The sequence below is a fragment of the Ostrea edulis genome, chromosome 2 (genome assembly GCF_947568905.1).
Source record: "Ostrea edulis chromosome 2, xbOstEdul1.1, whole genome shotgun sequence".
NCBI lineage: Eukaryota > Metazoa > Mollusca > Bivalvia > Ostreida > Ostreidae > Ostrea > Ostrea edulis.
The window spans coordinates 102,602,391-102,625,143 of record NC_079165.1 but is presented as its reverse complement, the minus strand read 5'-3'; the positions used below and the strand labels follow the sequence as shown (position 1 = coordinate 102,625,143).

Genomic DNA, 22,753 nt, shown 5'->3' with positions numbered 1-22,753 from the left:
ACTGCAATATTCTTAGTAGAATACTGAATAATCCCATTGTCTGACCTTTTTTAACAATCCCCAGTTTGATGAGTTGCAGCGTGTGGTAAAACATGGACTTGGGCGCAACCAATAGACAGCTCCCCTGCTCTTCGTGATCTGTAAAATACACAACACTTTCACACCTAATTGTGCTGATAATGTTCTATTGATAGTATTACTTATTACCAACAAAGCTAAAAGTAAAACTCGGCCCCTACAGTTTCTTTATGTAGTGTGACAATGTATTCTTTTTAGTTCCCAAAATTCTTAGATACCAGATATATCAGGGTATATGGGCAGAATTCAGGTGGACTGACAAGAGTTGCTTACCCTGATGAGAGTAAACACTTTAAAAATTAAGACCTTCCCACTGTCCAATTTTCAGGAACTTTTCACTGTATATGATTTCAAGAAAATATATTCTGGTGTAGTTAATTTTTTATTAAATCTCGATGGAATGAACATTCCTCACAACACCTTGGATAGCATTGCTTTGGGCCAAAAAATAAATAAAAAAAGAAGATTAATGAATTAATTCTCGGGCCCCGCAGCATCCGTTGTAAAGGTACTGCATGGATTTTTTTCTTCAATTTATATTATTTGTTTATAGCTGTAAATGAGATAACTTTTGTTCAGATATTTATGCAAAACTTTTAAAAGGTTTTGATAAAATGTAAGTATCTTTTTGATCAAATAATTATTGAATGCATACTCATTTATCTGCAAGTATTTAACAATTATAGTATAAATTCAATAGTGATTAATTTGAAGCTTAAAGTATATAAAAAAAAAAAATTCAATTGCTTACTCTATATATGAGAAAGAAAAGGTAACTTATTCTACAGTCAACATAAAAAGGAAAGATAACTCATGCTACAGCCAAATAAAAAAATAAATTAAAAAATGCCTGCCTGTCTCATCAGAATTTGAAATTTTTGGCCTGAGAAACTATTTATTGATTTGTTTGGCCATATTGATAGTCTAGGCTCTTTAAATCAGCTGGACCATGGCAGCAACAATTCAATTTAATTGTAAGAAGGAAGAAGTGTTGCAGATGAAATTCGTCGTACCCTGGCATGTTTACAAAATTCAACACCAGAGGTGCATTATAATGGATTACACTGTGATAATGTGCCAGTTCTCCTGTCCGATCACAAGAGCATTCAACGGCACACGTTATATCTTACAATGTAGTACACATCCAAACTTAAAGCATCAAATGAACAAAAAGTGAAAGTAATGGAATAACAGGTATTCAATTATTCCATCTTTTTCATTTTTATCTGTTAACATTTTACCTTATACATGTATACTCCTGCTTTCTAACAGTCAACAGATGGCCTCTTGGTAGCAGGTATTTGCCCCTTTTCTCACATTGACAGAAAACACACACCTGTATGTACCTTCCTATTCTCTAACATCCACAGAAAATACACACCTGTACTTACCTGTCTATTCTCTCACATCCACAAAAAAACCCACATGTACCTACCTGTCTATTCTTTCATGTCCACAGAAAACACATTTGAACTTACCTGTCTATTCTCTCACGTCCACAGAAAACACATATATGTACTTACCTGTCTATTATCTCACATCCACAGAAAACACACATACACTTACCTGTCTATTTTCTCACGTCCACAGAAAACACACCTGTACCTACCTGTCTATTTTCTCGTATCCACAGAAAACACACCTGTACTTACCTGCCTATTCTCTCACATCCACAGAAAAACACACCTGTACCTACCTGTCTATTCTCTCATGCAAGGTGAAGATAACGAACAGTGATCAATTTCATAACTCCTACAAGTAATACAAAATAGATAGTTGGGCAAACACGGACCCCTGGACACACCAGAAGTGGGATCAGGTGCCTAGGAGGAGTAAGCATCCCCTGTTAACCGGTCACACCCGCCGTGAGCCCTATATCCTGATCAGGTAAACGGAGTTATCCGCAGTCAAAATTAGTGTGCCAAGAACGGCTTAACAATCGGTATGAAACACGTCAGACAGCATTTGACCCAATGCGAGGTTGTATTGACGAACTAGATCGTTATAACGACCATAGAATTTGCGAAATGCTGACTTTAATTGAGACTGTTGAAACCCCTGTACCATCAACTTGTTTGTCAGTAGCTTACCTCGATTTAAAAACTGACTATACGTAGAAGAAGCTCATGCATATCGAATCAGTTGAGATCTATAAACACCATATGCAGGTGATAATGGAATATTGCTACATAAATGTGGGAATTTGACGATGGAGAAGCTGAAATCATCCCGTTTGTCATACAGTTGAGTTGTCAGTTTGCCATTAATGTCTACTTTCAATAAAATATCTAAGTATGAAGCAGAAGTGGACGACTCTGCGGTGTCCTTTATTTCGAGCTCACAGGGATATATCAAATCGACATATGAATGAAAGTGTTAATAGACAAAACGTCATCGATATATCGAAATGTCGAATTGAAGGCCACTGTGAGAGATTTTTTCTTCTCACGTAGAAGTTTTTGAATAAATTCTGCTTCATATGAATATAAAAACAGGTAAGCTAACAAAGGAGCACAATTGTGCCCATGGGCATTCCAGCAGATTGTTGGAAGACCTGATCACCGAAGACCACGAAGATATTGTCAATGAGGAACTCTAGCATATTTTTTATTTCAACTTCAGAGTACTTGTGGGTGGAATCAGAGTGGTGTTTAACAAAGTAAGTTTTTGAATGACTGATCACTAGTTATTTCAACTTCAGAGTACTTGTGCGTGGAATCAGAGTGGTGTTTAACAAAGTAAGGTTTTGAATGACTGATCACCTGTACTTACCTGTCTATTCTCTCACGTCCACAGAAAACACATTTGTATTTACCTGTCTATTCTCTCACATCCACAGAAAAAACACACCTGTACCTACCTGTCTATTCTCTCATTTCCACAGAAAACACACACCTGTACTTACCTGTCTATTCTCTCACATCCACAGAAAACACACATCTGTACTTACCTGCCTATTTTCTCACGTCCACAGAAAACACACACCTGTACCTCCCTGTTTATTCCCTCACATCCACAGAAAACACACAAATGTACTTACCTGTCTATTCTCTCACATCCACAGAAAAAACACACCTGTACCTACCTGTCTATTCTTTCATGCCCACAGAAAACACACACCTGTACTTACCTGTCTATTCTCTCACATCCACAGAAAACACACACCTGTACTTACCTGTCTATTCTCTCACATCCACAGAAAACACGCACCTGTACTTACCTGCCTATTCTTTCCAGTATACAGAAGTTGACCTCTGATTGGCTCTAGAGACTGCTGGGGTTCAGTTCCTCCCCACAGAGAGCTGTAAACCTCTGGTCCTGGGACGCCACAATCACCAGACTCCTCCCATACCTGATAAATATCCACATACTAGCTTTAAGCCAAATCTACCCCCCTGACACTTTTGTTTAAGAGTCAACTACATCACATGTACAAAGAAATGTTTAAGAAAGCTCTGTTTCCTTATAGACTGTCTGTTCTCCACATCTAGTTTGTTTTACCATTTCATGGTATTGTACATGTATATATGTACAATAAAAGTTCTAGGGCTGAAACGATACGCCCCATTTATGATATGATACATATTGCAATACCTATGCCATGATTCAATACTTTCAATTCGATACAATTTACAAAAGAAACCAATAATAACATTTAAGAAAAATTTAATTACCAAGATTCAAAATCATAATTTTAAGCAAAATGTTTCAAAACTGCCAAACGGTAAGATGTCTGTCGGCTCTGTAGTTTAAGCTGATAAAGTTCATTATTATTTTCGCCAGTCTCAAGGCAAACAACAGTCTAAATGTTATTCGACGGTATTTTGTCCCTCATCCAGGTAAAAATGATAAGTACAGGCCAAGCTTGATGCATTTTACTGAACCCGTTTGTAATAAACGTATCGAAACGAAAATCGAGCCAATGAATCGAACATTGAATCGAGCGTTTATATTGAACAGTATTGATATTTCGGTGAATCGTTTCAGCCCTAAGTGAAACATGCTTATAACAAACACACTAATAACGAGTTTATTAACATATCAAATCAAATATTGAATATCAAATTTCAAGTTTATCACAAAGTGATATCTATTCCCCTATGAGAGGAAAATAACGGCCACTGCATTGGATATAACAAAGTTTGATCATAATGGACTGTTTTTCACTGGACCTGAAGGTTCGCTTTAATCGTGTTTTACTGTAAAAATGTTTTTCATGTAGCATTCCATGAATTGATTGAACTGAACGAGGGTGTAGTGTCAAAACCTCTCAGAGGATTAGGAGGCATGCCACCATCCAAAATCTTTAGAATATAAAAATGTTATAATAAGGTTCGGTCCACAAAACTTCCTACAACTTCCACACAATTTTCACATTAGCATTTCCACAAAGCTTGTGAAATATTCAATGCAGACATATCGCTAGACAGAGTAAAAATATCATGTTTGAAATATTGCAGGCAAAATCATTCAATAAAATTTCTAATACTACCGCAGAAGGCAGAGAAAAATAAAACCTATATTCAGCATTTGACTACTTGTAAATCCAATGCTGCAAGGAATATTTAGATGAGGGTGTTTGGCACTCTACACATTCTTGGTCAGAAAATCTTTAATCTTGTATACACAGCTGATAACTGAATTCATGGAATGACTGTAGGATGGCACATGGAGATGATGACACATGGAGATGATGACACATGAAGATGATGAAATGATGACACATGGATGACTCTTGTGGATGATAGGATAATAACATATGGAGATGATGAGATGATGACACATGGAGATGATGAGGTGATGACACATGGAGATGGTGAGATGATGACATATAAGATACAGAGAACCTCGGTCTTTTAATTGGCGACAGAACTTCATCTCTATTATGAGTTCTGTCGAAGATTATGCCAGACGATGGGCTAAATATGAAAAAGAACTTCATACATTGTCAGAATGGGTTAAAAGCATAAGAGGGATATTAAAATCCCGCATTAGACACATTTCGGTTGAGCATCACTGAAGAGACATTATTTGTCGAAATGCGCATCTGGTGCATCAAAATTAATACCGTATAAGTTTTACATTATGACCCCTGGGTCGAGGCCTCTGCTGGTGGACTGTTAGTCCCCGAGGGTCTCTACAGTCCAGTAGCTAAGTACTTCGTTACTAGCTTGAAAATATGGATGTATATTTTTAAAATTGCTGTTATAAAATTTAGAAATTCATTTCAAAATTAAGGATTATCTCCCTCATGCATAGCTCTTATCCTTGGACGAATTTGGTTCCACTTTTTTGGCACGCTGTTTTTGGCTATATTTAGCTCTAAAACTTCATAGTTATTTCGGATTTCAAACATTTCGGTTGAGCATCACTGAAGAGACATTATTTGTCGAAATGCGCATCTGGTGCATCAAAATTAATACCGTATAAGTTTTACATGAAAACAAAAGTACGTACCATCTATCCTTCTGTGTTTAGTAAACCAGAAGTGATAAAAGAATTAGATAGGTTACATGAGGAATATGTTTTGGTTCCAGCTAACAAAGCTAGTAACAACATTGTCTTTGTTTGTAAGGCTCATTATTACAACTGTATTTTAAACGAACTTGGCATTAATTCCACTTTTGGTAATCATACTTATACTCCAACTGCCCTTTCAAAAGACGAAATTCTTCAAAACCATGCTTCAGTTTTAGACACATTTAATATTCCAGTCAATGGGTCGAATGAATATGAGTTACTGTACCTATACTGGATTCCTAAACTACATAAAAACCCTTACAAACAAAGATACATTGCTGGATCCAGTAAGTGCTCTACCAAGCCCCCATCTTTGCTCCTCACGAAAATGTTAACAGCTGTGAAGGAGAAACTTCAAACTTACTGTGCGACTATACATATGCCAGAAGTGGTGTTAATCAAATGTGGATTCTAAAAAATTCTAAAGAACTTTTAGTAAACTTGAAATCACAGAATTTTTCCCAAATCAATAGCATTAAAGCCTATGACTTTTCAACACTATACATGACCATTCCTCACGATAAATTAAAGAGTAGACTTTTTGACATCATAGACAGTTGCTTCTTCAACAAAAACGGAAAACGGAAATATTCATATCTAGTGATAAGTCATTCAAAAGCTTACTTTGTTAAACACCACTCTGATTCCACCCACAAGTACTCTGAAATTGAAATCAAAAATATGCTAGAGTTCCTCATTGACAATATCTTCGTGGTCTTTGGTGATCAGGTCTTCCAACAGTCTGTTGGAATTCCCATGGGCACGAATTGTGCTCCTTTGTTAGCTTACCTGTTTTTATATTCATATGAAGCAGAATTTATTCAAAAACTTCTACGTGAGAAGAAAAAATCTCTCGCTGTGACCTTCAATTCGACTTTTAAATATATCGATGACGTTTTGTCTATTAACAATGATATCTTTCATTCATATGTCGATTTGATATATCCTTGTGAGCTCGAAATAAAGGACACCACAGAGTCGTCCACTTCTGCTTCATACTTAGATATTTTATTGAAAGTAGACATTAACGGCAAACTGACAATTCAACTGTATGACAAACGGGATGATTTCAGCTTCTCCATCGTCAACTTCCCACATTTATGTAGCAATATTCCATTATCACCTGCATATGGTGTTTATATATCTCAACTGATTCGATATGCAAGATCTTGTTCTGGGTATAGTTAGTTTTTAAATCGAGGTAAGCTACTGACAAACAAGTTGATGGTACAGGGATTTCAACATTCTCGATTGAAGTCAGCATTTCGCAAATTGTATGGTCGTTATAACGATCTAGTTCGTCAATACAACCTCGCATTGGGTCAAATGCTGTCTGACGTGTTTCATACCGATTGTTAAGCCGTTATTGGCACACTGATTTGACTGCGGATAACTCCGTTTACCTGATCAGGATATAGGGCTCACGGCGGGTGTGACCGGTCAACAGGGGATGCTTACTCCTCCTAGGCACCTGATCCCACTTCTGGTGTGTCCAGGGGTCCGTGTTTGCCCAACTATCTATTTTGTATTACTTGTAGGAGTTATGGGATTGATCATTGTTCGTTATCTTCACCTTGCATGGAGATAATCACATATGCAGATGATGATTTATATTCAATACACCTTAATTTCAGTTCATACTAACTTCTCATCTACCTCTTTCAGTATCAGTCTAGTTTGTGAATCATTTGCCCTGATCTCTGGAGTTATGCACTGTCTGCTTAGATATGTAGAACAGGACCCAATCACTGGCCCCTCAGCATTCACAATTTTGATTGGATACAAATCCTCTCACATATCCTGTAAAATTGTTCACATTAATCAGTATATGTTAATAATCAGTCATACTGTCATTAATAATATAAATTCTGGGATTTCAAACTTATCGTCTCTACAATGGATGTCTTACTCAATATGACCATACTTGATGTAACCTTCCAACGATGTGACCTTACACAATGTAACCTTACAACAATGTGACCTTACACAATGTAACCTTACAACAATGTGACCTTACACAATGTAACCTTGCAACAATGTGACCTTACACAATGTAACCTTACAACAATGTGACCTTACACAATGTAACCTTATAATAATGTGACCTTACAACAATGTGACCTTACACAATGTAACCTTACAACAATGTGACCTTACACAATGTAACCTTACAATAATGTGACCTTACAACAATGTGACCTTACAATAATGTTACCTTACAACAATGTGACCTTACACAATGTAACCTTACAACAATGTTACCTTACAACAATGTGACCTTACACAATGTAACCTTACAACAATGTGACCTTACACAATGTAACCTTACAACAATGTGACCTTACACAATGTAACCTTACAACAATGTGACCTTACACAATGTAACCTTACAACAATGTGACCTTACACAATGTAACCTTACAACAATGTGACCTTACACAATGTAACCTTACAACAATGAGACCTTACACAATGTAACCTTACAACAATGTGACCTTACAACAATGTGACCTTACAACAATGTGACCTTATACATTCTTGTAAGGTCCCATTGTATAAGGTCACACTGTGTAAGGTCACATTGTATAAGGTCACATTGTGTAAGGTCACATTGTGTAAGGTCACAATTGTTCCCCATATTAACATTGATTAAAGCTTCTAGATATCAAAACAAAGCAAAGGCGATTTTCAATGGGTTTAAAAAAATATAATTTTTTTAAGACTAGTAGTGAAACAAAGCAAACAGATTTGAATCGCACATATTGTCAACAACAAAAAATATTCTTGCACAAGTACAGTATAGTACAACTGTGTTAGAAATGAACATGGATAAAACCCTGAAAATTCTGTAATAGTTTGGCCATTTATTATAATATCATAACGTACCGGTATACAGCGTTTGATGGAAAAGATGAATAATTGCTAATAAAATGTGAGTAAGTAATTGTAAAGAAATGAAAATTTGTCCTAAAAGAATAGAATATAATTTTACCACAAAAGTGTAGAAAAATGCAAAAGCTTTAAGTTAACCTGATACAAATAGTTCAAATTTACAGTAAGCGTGATTAAAAGCAATGCGATGTGTAATGATATCATATAAATGCCTTGTAATAGGTGTGTGTCTATTTCATTATAAATTCCTTTTTTATTTTAGTCATCTTTTTTCAAGATTAAAAATCTTGTCAGTTAGTGTTACTTCGTACGTAAATTAGATCACATGAAAAATATCTCCCTTGGATAAAACGGCATTTTAGCCAATGGAAATTAAGAAAACGTTCACATAATGCATTTTCCACCAATCACAACAGAGAGGAAGAGTACAGTCGGAAGACTCTGTATACCGTCTTCCAAGGAAGATGGTAATAAACAACCCAACTTTATAACAAACGGGATGATTTAAGCTTCTCCATCTCCATCGTCAACCTCCCATATTTATACAGCAATATCCACTTCCATATGAAGTTTGTTGTGCTAAAACGATTTGATACGCAAGAACATGTTCTGCGTATGATCAGTTTTTAAATCGAGGCAGACTACTAGGAAATAAGTTGATATTACAGGGGTTTCAACTGTCTAGATTAAAGCAAGCATTTCGCAAATTATATGGTCATTATAACGTTCTAATTTACAAATACAACCTGTCATTAGGTCGAATAGTCTGACTTGTTTCATACCAATTGTTAGGCTGTTTTTGCATACTAGTTTTGACTACGGATTGCTCCGTTTGCTTGATCGGGATATTAGGCTCATGACGGGTGTGGCAAGTCGGCGGAGGTGCTTACTCCTCCTTGACACCTGATCCCACCTCTTATGTGCTCTATTCTTAATTTCGTATTCTTTATGGGATGATACACATGTAGATATTTTCACTTTTTCATCATTTTCTTTCGAGATGTCTCCTTTCGATAGAACGGAAGTTTTAAAAAAAGATCTTGTTTATATGTAAGTTTCCATCAATAATTTTGAAATTTTTGAGTAATTAGTCGGTAGTTATATTTCTAATTACAAGAACGTCAGGTAAAATACATATCTTCATACAACATGTGTGCAAGTTATTACAAGATACAACCCTCCAAATAAGATAGTTTTCCTCTCCTCTCCTCTTTTTTTTTTTTTTTTTTTACTTTGCTTCCTCCTTTCCGTTAATTTACTTTCCGTTGTTGTTTTTACGCACCAAATTTTGCACGCACTGTTATAATCATCAAGAGATCAATAATCAATCATTAGTTTATCGGGAGGTTTCAAAGAACACTAAATATTCAAGGAATCATCGCCTCACATACCCAGCAAAGAAGACAGTAAATCCTTACATCTATATTTAAAACAAAAATTGAAATAAAAAATCGACATATCAAATATACTGTCTATAGAAATTCAAATACACATGGAATTCAGTGGCGTAGCTAGCTGAGGACATTTTTCGTAATATGTAATAAAAATTTAACGAAAATATTTGTAAACACGTGCATACAGTGCTACTGTGTAGCTACGCCACTGGAATTGTATGTTATTTTCCATAGTCCCTGCCTAATGATGTCGTGACAAGTTCTTGATTTGCATGCAAATGAGAAATTTACATGCTGATGTAGTATGTGGGGAAACTATAACAGTGGAGCTTCAAAGGGCCATCACAGAGAAACAGTTGTAAAAGTAATGAAATAATTTACATTGGGTGTTCTTCATTTCACACTACACTACTCAAGTTATGGCAACCGAGATCTCTGTATTGTTCATAAATTGGAATCACGGGACTTACAATCACGTCAGAATCAAGTAAAACAATGAGATTCGGACGTTGGTGTTTCCTGTCCAAGGAGCATTACGGAGGATCCGTTTCTATGGTTGAAAACGTAAGGGTATTATATACAGAGCGGGTTCAACTGATACTAACTAAAATATTCCCGATATTCACGAAATGGAAAAAGAAATGCAAGACGCGATGAATTAGAAAATCACCCCGAGAACTGTATTGAAGGAATAATTACGTAGGCGGAAATGATGTTCGAGATCGAGATCACAGAAAGATAGATCTGATATCAATTAAAACTTAATACATGTACGCACTACGAATGCAAGGTTTTATTGTTATTTTTAGCATTTATACATTCACAGATATGACTTTCCTTTGTAAGAAATAAGTCATTCAGCATGAATTTCCTACATTCTACAGAGTTAAATGGGTACGTATTTAATTTAAAATCATACTGAATGCCTCAAATAAATCACTTGTATTAATGAATACCACAGTACCTTGCAAAAGTCGTTCATACATGCACAACATGAACTTTGACTGTGCTACCCGCCATGGCTGCGGGTTTCTAAATCCTCCAATTCTGGAGTTGTTTCTCCTGTCATTTTCATTTTGTTTTTGTATCGCTGTAATTGATGTACATTTCCATGGATATTTGACGTTTTACCACCGAATAAAAGAACAACAAAACAAAGACCATTGAATTCAACATACACTAAACGCTAACTCAGTTGATTTTGAAGTTTTATTATAGGATTAAACATTCTTTTTGAAGAATTTATCGATGTGTAAACTCCGGACATTTTACTCACAAACTGAATAAAAGTGCGAAGCACTTTTATGTTAAGTTTGTGAGTAAAATGTCCGGAGTTTACACATCGATAAATTCTTCAAAAAGAATGTTTGATTCTTATAATTCCAATTCGTTCACTTTATTAACAATTGCAAAAATTTGAATAGTTTCCCTGCACTATGTTATTTGTTTTCAGGCGTGTATGAATACATCGCGCGTTTTCGGATTTATTGATGTGTAAACTCTTGTTCAGCTTTATTTTTGTCCAATCAAAACAATTGTAATAAATGATATTGGAATTATATATTGTTACACTGTAAGAATGTCAATATAAACTTCAAAGCCACATTATATCATGCGCTAATGTGATCTGGAAAAGTGATCAGAATACTTAAAAATGTTATCAACAATATTGCCGTCACAAACAGAGGGTAATCTAGAACCTGGGACGTTTTATTACAACGCTTGGGGTGTAGCTTCAAACAGGGTATAAAAGGCAGACCATCATTAAAAACATCGCAATATCACGTCAAAATGAAGCTGGATACAAAATTTCTCGGATGGAGCGTAGTCATGGTAATGAAATTTCATATCAATGAGTTTATTTAACAGTTTCATGTATTGTTTTTGTAGAAAAAAGGGAACGAATCTATTCTAAATTCTGGTGACTATATATATAAACGGCAATAACAGTGTATAGGTACATCTGGATATTAGTAATACGAAAGCATTGAGATATTCACGATGGGTTTAATTTTGCGGAAAAAATATGAATTTCATAGTGAACATAGTGAAATTAAAACGACCGTGTTAATTTCCCAATCTACATTATTCCTAATTCAGTTTGATATTTTTCAGATTTTATCTATGTCGCAGGAAAACAATGCCATGACTTTAGCTGACAGAGGAAGAAAACTTCAGGGATTCGAAGGCTTGTGTGTAAGTCGAATCTAAAAGTCAAAGTTTAGATAACTAGCCCAGTGCTGTTGTTTCTATCACGATAAAAATATACTATACTGGTAGTATTACTAATATTTCAGATGGATTGCGGATATTTCATTCCCAACATGCACTGCGATCTCTTAGTACCATGTACAAAAGAAACCTGTCGGAAGGAATGTGTTCACGGTATGTTACTTTATGCTATCAGTCATGAATACACTACACGAGTTATCGACCTTTATAGTCTGAACAGTGTGATCAAATGCAACGTCTTGAATACATAACATAAGGCGATAGAATTCTGTCAGAAATCTAATTGGGGACTATGTGAAATACAGAGGGTAAAAAGCAAAGAAAGGGGGAGGGGAGGACAAAATAGAGAATTAACTGGGAGGGAAGTTGGGGATGATCGAGAGATTAGTAGGGACGGGAAAAGGTAGTTAGACCCCCCCCCCTTTCCAACCCTCATTTACAGTAACAGAGATACGCAGAATAAGGAATATAGGGTCAGTACTCAAACATTGTGTTGGCTGGTGTTTATTGAGATTTTTATCAGGTTCTTTTTTTTTTTTTTTTTTTTTTTTTACAGATGGCCCCTGGGTGAACAATGAAAACCGGCCATCAGTATGCGATAAGTCTCAAAATAGGAATCCGGAGGTGTATGAATGCTGGTGGGATAACGCATGCGCTGAAAATGAACGATGTTGCATCACAGACAGCGGAAGTTATTGTAGTTCTTAATTTCAAATAATTACTAAACTTTACCATTAAAAAAAATGGAATATTTTTTCATACATTCTTTAATATATAAAAAATATATATACGAAAAAGCCACTTCAGTTTTTTTAGACGAGTCTTTGTATTTGCAATAAAATTTACTATTACAAATTAAACATCAAGTATGATTTTAATAGCGGAGGTATAGGAAGTTTCTCTACCTTGCTAGGAAAACATATTGAGAGTAATTTATGTAAAGATAATCTAATGAGGTGTTTAAGCTCTCTTGGGCTACTTCCCAAGTTTACCAAGCACTGTTTAATGTCAGGCGCTAACCAGTCAGCTTGTTCAATACTTCCCACGTCAATGTAAAACGCAGCTTCAACTAGCAAACTCAATACGTTTTCTTTCGGTGGAAACTTCTTCAATAAAGATAATATACCGTATGGATCTCTTAAATGTATCACGCCACGGGTTCCACGAAAACTAACCCGAGCCCCATTCTGGATAAGAATTGAAATAATTTCAAAATCTGTATTTTCCTCGTTGAGTTTGAGATATTCGGTGAGAGGCGGTAAATATGGATGAGTATAACTGACACGATCTGAGAACGCATTTACATCTCCTCCGCTATTGAGAAGTATTTCGAGCACATGTCTTCTATTCTTTAGGCCCTCTGTACCACAGACTAACATGAGTGGTGTTGCATTATTTTCTGTCCTCTCATTGACGTCACTTCCGTATTTCAGTAATAATTTGCATATCTCCTTTTGACCTTTCAATATTGCCTCGTGTAGTGGACTGTATCTGTAATTTTCGGAGCGGTGTATGGATGCCCCATTTTGAAGCAAGATTTCCGTGATTTCCAAATTTCCAATCTGAACTGCGAAATGAATAGCCCTTTTTTGTTCGAACCGAGGTGGACATTCTACTTCAGTATCAGCTCCATGTTCTAACAGAAATTTTACAGCATTTACATTCTGTTCTCTACAAGCTTTCATAAGAGGGGCTATTCCACATCGATTGCAGGCATTTGGATTCGCGCCATGATCTATGAGTAGCTTCAAACAATAAAGATGGTCTAGTGGCACTAAGTTGATCTCGTACCCCATGAGATATTTGTTGTCAGCACGAGCTCCATTTTCAAGCAGAAGTTGGACGCAGTCGATGTGGTTATGATCTATTGCAATGTTCAAAGGTTCGAATGTCAGGTAACCCAAAGAACGGCTGGATTCTTCAACGTCCTTATCATCCTCTGAACAGAAATTAATTTTAGCTCCATTTTCCGTCAAAACTTTCATGACATTGTGGTAACCCTTTCTTGCACATATATGGAGTGGCGTATAACCGATGTCGTCCGTTAGATTAACGGATGCACCACGGTTAATCAAAAACTGAACGCATTCTTTCGAATTGACGAATGTAGCATAATGCAATGGACGCAGACCTTTCGTCACACTTCCATTAACGTTTCCACCGCCATTTAAAATATGTTCTATATCTTCTAATGGAAGCTGGTGTGTAATGGCGTCCGCTAATAGGCGCTGTAGACTCTCTGGTGTCCATTTGTCCGATTTGGATTCCTCGGAATTTTCTTCAGTAATATTGTTCTCCTGTGAAATAATGAGTCAGAATACAGTATTGATAATACCAATAAAAATGAAGCCAATCAAAATATTCATTGATATGCATGTACACTGTAGTACCAAAGGGCTATGTCACGGGAATGTAAATTCACCCGTGCTTACATGCATTTTCCTACTAATGATACCACAAAAATAGTCATTATCGAATGTTTGGAGAAAGGTATTAATTTACATTTCAACAGCAATCGAACAACAAGTATAGATGTAGAGAATAAACTAACCTTCTCCTGGTCCGCCATATCGCTTTTAGCAGAGAATGTTTCCCTCTTAGAGTGTTACGCACAGCATTCGGAACTGTCAGAAGTTATAAGTAAAGGCACGTGTGACGTGCGTTTACTTGGCAACATGCATCTCAATCTTCTTGAAAATAACGCGGCGTTTCTCTCATTTACTACAGTATTCCTCTACAGTGTGCAGCACTAACATAAGGTTGGGTTGTAACACATTCACTGTACATGTTTCATGATATGAACACAACGCCTGAGCATATCCGCACTGCAGTAGGAGATGACTTGCACAAGAACAATGCGTGCTGTCGGCAGTTTTTCTATATTGCATATATGTAATTTATAATAAACAGGGGCGGATCCAGGAATTGCGGTTACGGGGGGCGCCACTTTATAACGCAGGAGGTCTGGGGGCCGCCTTGAGGCTCCTAGTGGGTCCTGGATTTTACAGATTTTATAGGGCTTGAAATATGTCTCCTATTTAGTCTTTTGTACTATTTTCTATCATTTTTCATAAGGTGAAATTAATAAAATGACGCAAATTTTAAAGGTTTCTCGAAAAAATTAGGTTCTCCCAATAAAGTAATTCAAGAAATCGAAAGAGTTTGTCATTTATTTTTCCGGGAGTGGAAGAAATTATTCCTTCTTTTATCCTTTAGTATATTTTTCGAAACAAGATACCACGATTTTCCTTAAATTTGAAAATTCTAGAGGGGTGGGGGGGGGGGGCGCCGGTTGCGTCCCCCCCCCCCCCCTAAATCCATCACTGATAAACACTGCTCGTGGTAAATTACACGCAGAGTTTTGTAGATAAAAATCTTACTTTTATTTTAGAAATATTCAATCACATTGTATCTACTTAATACATAATAGGATTAGACAGCAGGCATTAGTTCCTACAGGTGTATATGAGCATACAAGATATACATGCACATGTTGATTATAGTATACTTGCAATTACTTCCATGAACTATCTTATCAATTAACCGTTATCAAAATACACTAGTAACCATACAAAGAGCGTTTTCTTTAGGCAGCACTAATAGTGTTATTGTTCAATACCTTTCAAATTTTACGTCCGAGTTCTATATCAAACAAAAAAGAAAAGTTTTTGGAAGCAAGAGTTAAATTTGGCCGCAACTATCAAAACTATGCAAAGTGAAAAATTGAAGATAACGAACAGTGCCCTTTCTCATATACAATAAAGAAAACGAAATTGACAGTCGGGCAAAAATATCGGAGGTGAGACCATGTGTCTATAGGAGTTAGCAGCCCCTGATAACTATACCGTATCAAAACTATGTAAAGACACCTCCATGTTCTTATGGGAGACTTATAAAGGCTCTGCTTGCTGTCTAATCCTATTATGTTATTATATCGAAGTCTATTTTTCCTGCATTAGTTCTTCACTATAGTTCATTCCGGCAGTTTGATGGTATTGTTCACTTTCGATAACATCCCATTGTATTTTAGGTAGCTTTCATCTCTAAAGAAATAAAAGATATATTCATGTGTAGAATGTATTTAACTACAGTGTATAAAACAAAGACTAGCTATTTCAAGTTTTGATAAATATTATTTAAAACGAAAAGTATAACATATGAATATTGAAAAAAGGAATGAAATAAAGCATACAACAATTATAAAAATAGATACTACAAATTCTGATTACTTGAAATAAAACCATAAAGTCAAATTGTCTCTTTAAAATCATCGACATAATCTAGACGGTAATTGTAAATAATGTAATAGGACATAGAACTACATGTACACGTACTTTATTCTCATGTCGCTTAACCCACGTGTACTTTTCTCTCTTCATTGACATACCGGTATACCTGATATATATGGAGGTACCAATAAACACTTTTGTTAGATATGAATTCATCATATATTTTGAAATATTCATTATTTACAGTGACATTTTTCATTTCATTTTATTATTTTTGTCTACTTTACAAGTATGTTCTAGTCTTAAACGGACATTTTTTGCAATATGATTATCTCCATTAAGAACCTACTAGAATAATTATTGGCATTATATAAGCCTGTATTATATGACGACCAAATTCATCATAGTGTAACAGTTTAGAAATATTCAGTCTGGTGATGCTGTTCAGGTAAATGTACGTACAAAAAAGTCACACAATTAATCTTTATAACAATCCATCAAAAACGGAATTAGAATAATTTTGTTTTTAAAGATTCGCTTCACACTTCAGTATTTTGATTCCTGTTATATAGGCAGGTGCTTCTTGTTTGGAGACAAACTGCTGGATTTTTGGGAATCTCAACTGACGATTCATGTACATGTAAATGGGTTTCGTGATCTACAATCGTCTGTGGTCACCACTGTCCACTTTATGGTTCAAGTGTTGTCAGAAGGACCATAAAAGTATAACGCGGGTCATTTCTTATTATTATCTGAAATATCTTTGGATAAATATCATTGGTGATTACAGATTCAATTGTCGTATATTTTGGTGAGGCAATCCTTATTAGTGCTTGTATTATCTTGAAGTGTATTTTGAAATCATTTGATATTTGGATCTGATTAAACTTTTAAAGAAAGGACAGATCCGAAGTCAATATATGTTGATACAAGACTATTTTGTTTCATGAATTTGCTGAATTCTGTTTCAGAAATGCCCTAAAGATGATAAAGAAGACATTGCGGTTTTTGTTTCGATGGGGATACCGTGCGTGTGTGTTTGTTCTAACCCTGTCCACCTGTCTATATTTCAACACGCTCTGGCGGTACCTCTCAAACTACAGTATCGAAGGTACATTCTTTTGGATTTGGGATGAAATCTGGTTAGCATACGAAAAAAGTGACAACTAATCGCTTATTCACAACATTCGTAGCTGATTTTCAGGAAATTGCTTAAAATGAAATTATTTTAATTGTTCAGGTTTTGGGGAGAGAAACGAGACACGGCAGGTTGAACACTGGGAGGTAGGAATGATTTTCATGTCCATTTGAAATTTCATATTTTGTTTACCGTAAGTGATTGCATGAATGCTCATTTTCCCCCATTCATTTTCTCTAGGAACTCCCCAGACAAGGAACAGAGCGACAAAAATGTAATCATTATCTCATTTGACTTATTTTTAAAATATCTACTGATCGTTTTGTTGTCTAGTCATTAGAATTAGAAAAGTATCAAGCATAGCAAAATGCGTTTAGACCTAGTCATGCACTTAGAAAACACATGAAGAAAAAGAAAGAAATAATAAGTTTTAACTACTGTGGGATTTTTCTGTTGTTTTCAGCATGGTTAATGATTGGTGTTCCTACAGTATGTCGTAAAAACAAGAATTACCTCGGCCCTACCTTATCCTCACTGGTCAATCACATGCACGAGGTTACCGGGATCACGATTGTCGTCTGCATATGCGATACACACAAAGCGTGCCGGGAAAACATCAAGATTAACTTAACCAGCCAGTTTTTCCCATATATAGAAAGTGGACTAATACAAGTGATAGAAACGCCAAAACATTACTATGCGCCCTTGATGAACCTCAAACAAACCTTCAATGATTCAGAAACAAGAGTGCGATGGCGTTCGAAACAAAACTTGGATTATTCTTTCTTAATGCAGCACTGCGCCAATAAGTCGGAATATTACCTTCAGCTGGAGGACGATGTGATCACTGTCCCCCGGTATATTAACAAAATCAAATCATACATGCTTAAAATCAAACAATCTTGGACCATGTTAGATTTTTCGACCCTGGGATTTATTGGGAAATTGTTTAAATCCAAAGACTTGGGAAAGCTGGCCATTTTACTCAGAACGTTTTACAATGAACAGCCATGTGATTACTTGATTTATTATTACTTAAAACTCATGCTACAAAAGGATCGACACATTAGAATCCCTTCACTTTTCCAACATAGAGGCCATTTTTCATCTCTGCCTAACCTAGTGAGAAATATCTCCGAACCCTATTCTCATTTTCCGTCTTTCAAAAAACGTTATCATGGAGATAACCCAGAAGCCACAATTTTTACTTCACTGTCTCCATGGATGTCCTACAAGCCTTCATTTGCATACTTTACCTCTGACAATGAAATGTTTTGGTCTACCACACCGCGAATAGGAGACCACTATACCGTGGTATTTAAAACACCTCAGAGGATTGCTCGAATAGTTGTACTTACGGGAAAACCCCGGGATATGGCTGACCATCTTCAGGGAGGAATCTTAGAACTTGGAACTACAGTAAAAGCAGTTTCAGGGGGAAAATTGGCGTGTTCCAATCTCAGTCGAATAGAAAAGTTTGTTAAAGGCAATATCGATATTAAAGTGACAAAGTCAGTAGAACCCACAAAGTGTTTGAAAGTAACAATTACAAAACAACAGGACACCTGGCTTATAATCAGAGAAATAGCCGTGTTTACCAAGCCTAAGTAGAAACAAACATTTTTTTTTTTTAAATCTGAGACTTGTGTAACTCCATACTTCATTTATTCATAATCTCATCGAGATTCATCGAGGCTGGGTATTTGAACTGACGCCTCTTCCGAATCTCAGACCAGTGTCACACAAAGTGATTCGGGAAATCTTGCCTGAACTTCGGCCGCTTGTTGCGATTAAAATGGGTTAAACTGAATTTCTTGTCCGCTTCAACCTTTTGCCTTAGACATCCTATTAACTTCCTATCACAATGAAACATGCATTTCTTACCTTTATATGGTGTAAATCCCACAGTAAATAAAGTTGGGTTAAAAGCGGCTGAAGTTCAGGCAAAATTTCCCGAATCACTTTGTGGGACACTGGTCTGAGATTCGGAAGAGGCGTCAGTCCAAATATCCAGTCTCGACGAATCCCGCCGAGATTAATTCATTCATTTAGATCATAGGGATACAAATTAGTCCGCAACGGCAAGGGCTATCGTTTGGCCGTGACGTAACCTGCTTGATGACGAATATTGATCTTCAGTGAATCTAATCAAAGGAATTTCTTTTTTTTCTCCCACCACCCATTATGCTGAAGTTCAGTAATTTTTCTATGGTAACTTTGATACAGGAGGTACACTGTAATACAGTGTTATGTTACTATCCATACTGAAATGTTACTTTCCATGGAAATGAAATAAATTCTAAATAGCGCTTACGATATTCTGTAGATCGTCGGGATTCGGCTATATGCAACATCTGTGCAGAAAATGTTATTCCATGAACCTTACAAAAGTTATGCACTGCACGAGTTACATGTATCAAGGGAGATTATTTCGAAGGTGAGGGGACGTCACATAACCAGGGAGTTCCGAAAGCGAATAATGTGGCATTTACGTTTGCAATGAAAGTGAACACGATGATGTAATATGCAGGAATACAGAATCCGGAAACGCTCCAATATTTTTTTGTGCTTTTTAAAAAAGGTACATGTATGTTTATGGATTGGTTTTGTACCTGTATGGCTCTTTCTATTGTGTTACCTTTATGCATTTAAACGTAAAGCTAAGTTTGCATGTGGATTTGGGTGTTAGCTTTGTCGAACATAAACATTTATACCCCCGGTATTTGTATGTAAGTCAGAAATTTAATCGTAAAATACATGTGTATTCGTATGCACAGAACCTTGTATAATTTCGTTTTAAGTACTATTGTTTTAAAATTTAATGATTGAGGTATGGAATTTTCGTGGTAATTCATTAAGAATTGTCGGTAATTTGTTTGCGGTTAACATGCATAATGATTCATTACCATCACTCATGTTGGATGTTACGTTTATATACAATAATGGACAAAAAGAACATGTGCATGTAGTGAATTTATTAGAATGTGTAGAATTACACGCGAACTAAAACAGAATATTGACAAATGGAATCGGTACTAACATTCAAACACACACAGGTTGCTGTGTATGTTGTGAGGGTCCTATTGTTTTAGTTGATAATTGAAAATGTCCACAGGATTGAGACATGATTTTTCTAACAGGATTTTATTCTTCTCTCTTTTAAACTGAATGCAGCATAGCAAGAAAGACAAATCATCTGCACTGTACAACCCGGACATTTTGAAATTTTAAGTCCATTTGTCCTGGCAAAATTTTGTCTCATTTTAAAAGTTATACAACCTTGGAATAAAAGGTAAAACTTGGTCATTGGTCTACAATTGTTATTTTGAAAAAGTCTAGCTCTATTTTTGTGAATTTAACTCAACACAGATGGTTCTTTATCAACCGAGGTGTACGACAGGGTAGTGTTTTGTCAACATCGTTATACCTTGTTTACATTAATGATGTTATTGATGAATTGGAGCTTAATATTCATAACACGGGGGTCCTAAATATTACTAGAAGGTTTCATTCACTGGCAGATGACATTTATCCTCAATTGCCGTTCATACTTTGTTAGATCATTGTGTATTCATATTCGAATAAGTGACGAATTTCCTTTAATGCGTCGAATTCGTGCACGCTGAAATTCCGTGGGAGAGGAAATGCCGTGACAGATGGCACACTGATTTTGACTGCGGATAACTCCGTTTACCTGATCAGGATATGGGGCTCACGGCGGGTGTAACCGGTCAATAGGGGATGCTTACTCCTCCTAGGCACCTGATCCCACCTCTGGTGTGTCCAGGGGTCCGTGTTTGCCCAACTATCTATTTTGTATTGCTTGTATGAGTTATGAGATTGATCACTGTTCGTTATCTTCACCTTGCATGACATTTATCCTCAATTACCCTTCATACTTTGTTAAATCATTGCGTATCCATATTCGAATAAGTGACGAATTTCCTCGTCGAATTCATGCACGCTGAAATTCCGTGGGAGAGAAAATGCCGTGGATTATAGCTTTCTTTGACATCTTGGACAGACTAATATTCCGTGTGAAACATTTACAACAAACTAGGTATTGTGATTCATCAGAAGTTCCTACATTCTGATAGAACAGAGTTTACGTTAAAAGACCAAAAATCCTTTTCTCCCTTTTTGTTAGCATTATCTGACATGGGTTCCCAGTTCTTTTAAAATCCTTTAATTATACTGCATTTGTATGAAACAATCGTTATAATGCTTACTGTATTTGAGAACTAAGGAACAATATGCCTTGTTCAGATTGCCAAAAGCTTTGTACTTCTCAACATCATACAGCGCAGAAAAAGACGAAAGAAAACTAGTTTCTAGGAATTAAGGCTATGTCGAACGAATACAAACACTACCCCAAAACAACTATTCCTAATCCCGAATATTCTCTTACCTTCAAAACCTTTCCGAGGTACAATACGGTTTTATTCCTGATATCATCAAAACCTTACAAGCATACAATCTTACCAATTCGATCTATATAAGTATGTGGCCTATCAATGGATTCTTCCCCGGTAACCATTCCCTGAAAAGAATAACAAAAAAGACCATCGACAACTGAGAATGAACACCCCCTACTTCGCAGAATATTCAACAATTTTGGGATACAATCTGCAAATTCATCTGCAAAATATACACATACAGGTGTGCATCTAACTGAATGTGTTCGTCTGTGTCGTTTGTGTGACAATTCATTCAGGGAAGTATACATGTACGAGAACAAGGGTAGAACGTCATCATTAATTATGTTCAGAATTCTGTGTACTTTCGGAATCTCAGTGGTACCTGGTAATTCTTGGTGACCAAACTTCTTTCGTCTGCTAAATTTCTAACTGACCAGTGCGTAGCACTTCGGCCCTGTACTACAAATACTCACTTCAGTGATTTGTTTGTTTGAGAGGGTCAGCTGCTACTACACGAACTTACATGTAATGTGTGTGTATATCTCCTTAATTTCTTGTTGTGGTTATCTCATCACTGTTACTGTAAAACGTTTAAACATTGTTACAAATATTGCATTTTTAAATGTATCTTATTCATAATGTCCCATGGGAGGAGATGTATGAATGAATGAAAAATTGTAAATTATTATATGATACGATTATATGAATTCGATAATACACAACTGTAAGATTAATACAGATCTTAATCATTGTTCCAATTTATGTTCGATAATTTATCGAATGTAAGTCATGAGATTTGAATGAAATTGATGGATCATCATATTGTACATATATTTTACCTTTCAAAGCCAA

General features: G+C 36.0%; 4 protein-coding genes across 5 annotated transcripts in view; 2 read left to right on the top strand and 2 right to left on the bottom strand.

The window, feature by feature from the left end:
* Positions 1-10,953, bottom strand: part of LOC125678956 (uncharacterized) — a 37,228-nt gene extending 26,275 nt beyond the window's left edge. Inside the window, exons 1-5 of the mRNA XM_056153562.1 lie at positions 10,902-10,953; positions 7,244-7,388; positions 6,223-6,259; positions 3,299-3,430; positions 46-138 (exon numbers count right to left, since the gene is read on the bottom strand). Of these exons, the coding sequence (XP_056009537.1) occupies positions 46-138; positions 3,299-3,430; positions 6,223-6,259; positions 7,244-7,388; positions 10,902-10,953 (459 nt within the window). The remainder of the gene's footprint in view (positions 1-45; positions 139-3,298; positions 3,431-6,222; positions 6,260-7,243; positions 7,389-10,901) is intronic.
* Positions 10,791-12,913, top strand: LOC125678955 (uncharacterized). 2 transcript variants are annotated; one of them, XM_048917780.2, is made up of 4 exons: positions 10,791-11,717; positions 12,000-12,080; positions 12,182-12,269; positions 12,673-12,913. In XM_048917780.2, the coding sequence occupies exons 1-4, from the start codon at positions 11,676-11,678 to the stop codon at positions 12,822-12,824; spliced, it is 363 nt and encodes a 120-aa protein (XP_048773737.2). In that variant the 5' UTR covers positions 10,791-11,675; the 3' UTR covers positions 12,825-12,913. The 2 variants fall into 2 exon arrangements, with proteins under 2 accessions (XP_048773737.2, XP_056011808.1); XM_056155833.1 differs by having other exon boundaries at positions 10,791-12,080.
* On the bottom strand, positions 12,866-14,995 carry LOC125678954 (ankyrin-3-like). The gene is made up of 2 exons (XM_048917779.2): positions 14,668-14,995; positions 12,866-14,413 (listed from the first exon to the last, which is right to left on the bottom strand). Exons 1-2 carry the CDS (start codon positions 14,683-14,685, stop codon positions 12,965-12,967), a joined length of 1,467 nt encoding a protein of 488 aa, XP_048773736.2. The 5' UTR covers positions 14,686-14,995; the 3' UTR covers positions 12,866-12,964.
* Positions 14,996-16,744: 1,749 nt separating this feature from the next.
* LOC125682412 (alpha-1,3-mannosyl-glycoprotein 4-beta-N-acetylglucosaminyltransferase C-like) lies at positions 16,745-20,265 on the top strand. The gene is made up of 5 exons (XM_048922951.2): positions 16,745-17,156; positions 17,317-17,456; positions 17,586-17,629; positions 17,724-17,757; positions 17,947-20,265. The coding sequence occupies exons 2-5, from the start codon at positions 17,330-17,332 to the stop codon at positions 19,092-19,094; spliced, it is 1,353 nt and encodes a 450-aa protein (XP_048778908.2). The 5' UTR covers positions 16,745-17,156; positions 17,317-17,329; the 3' UTR covers positions 19,095-20,265.
* The last annotated feature ends 2,488 nt before the right edge of the window (positions 20,266-22,753 follow it).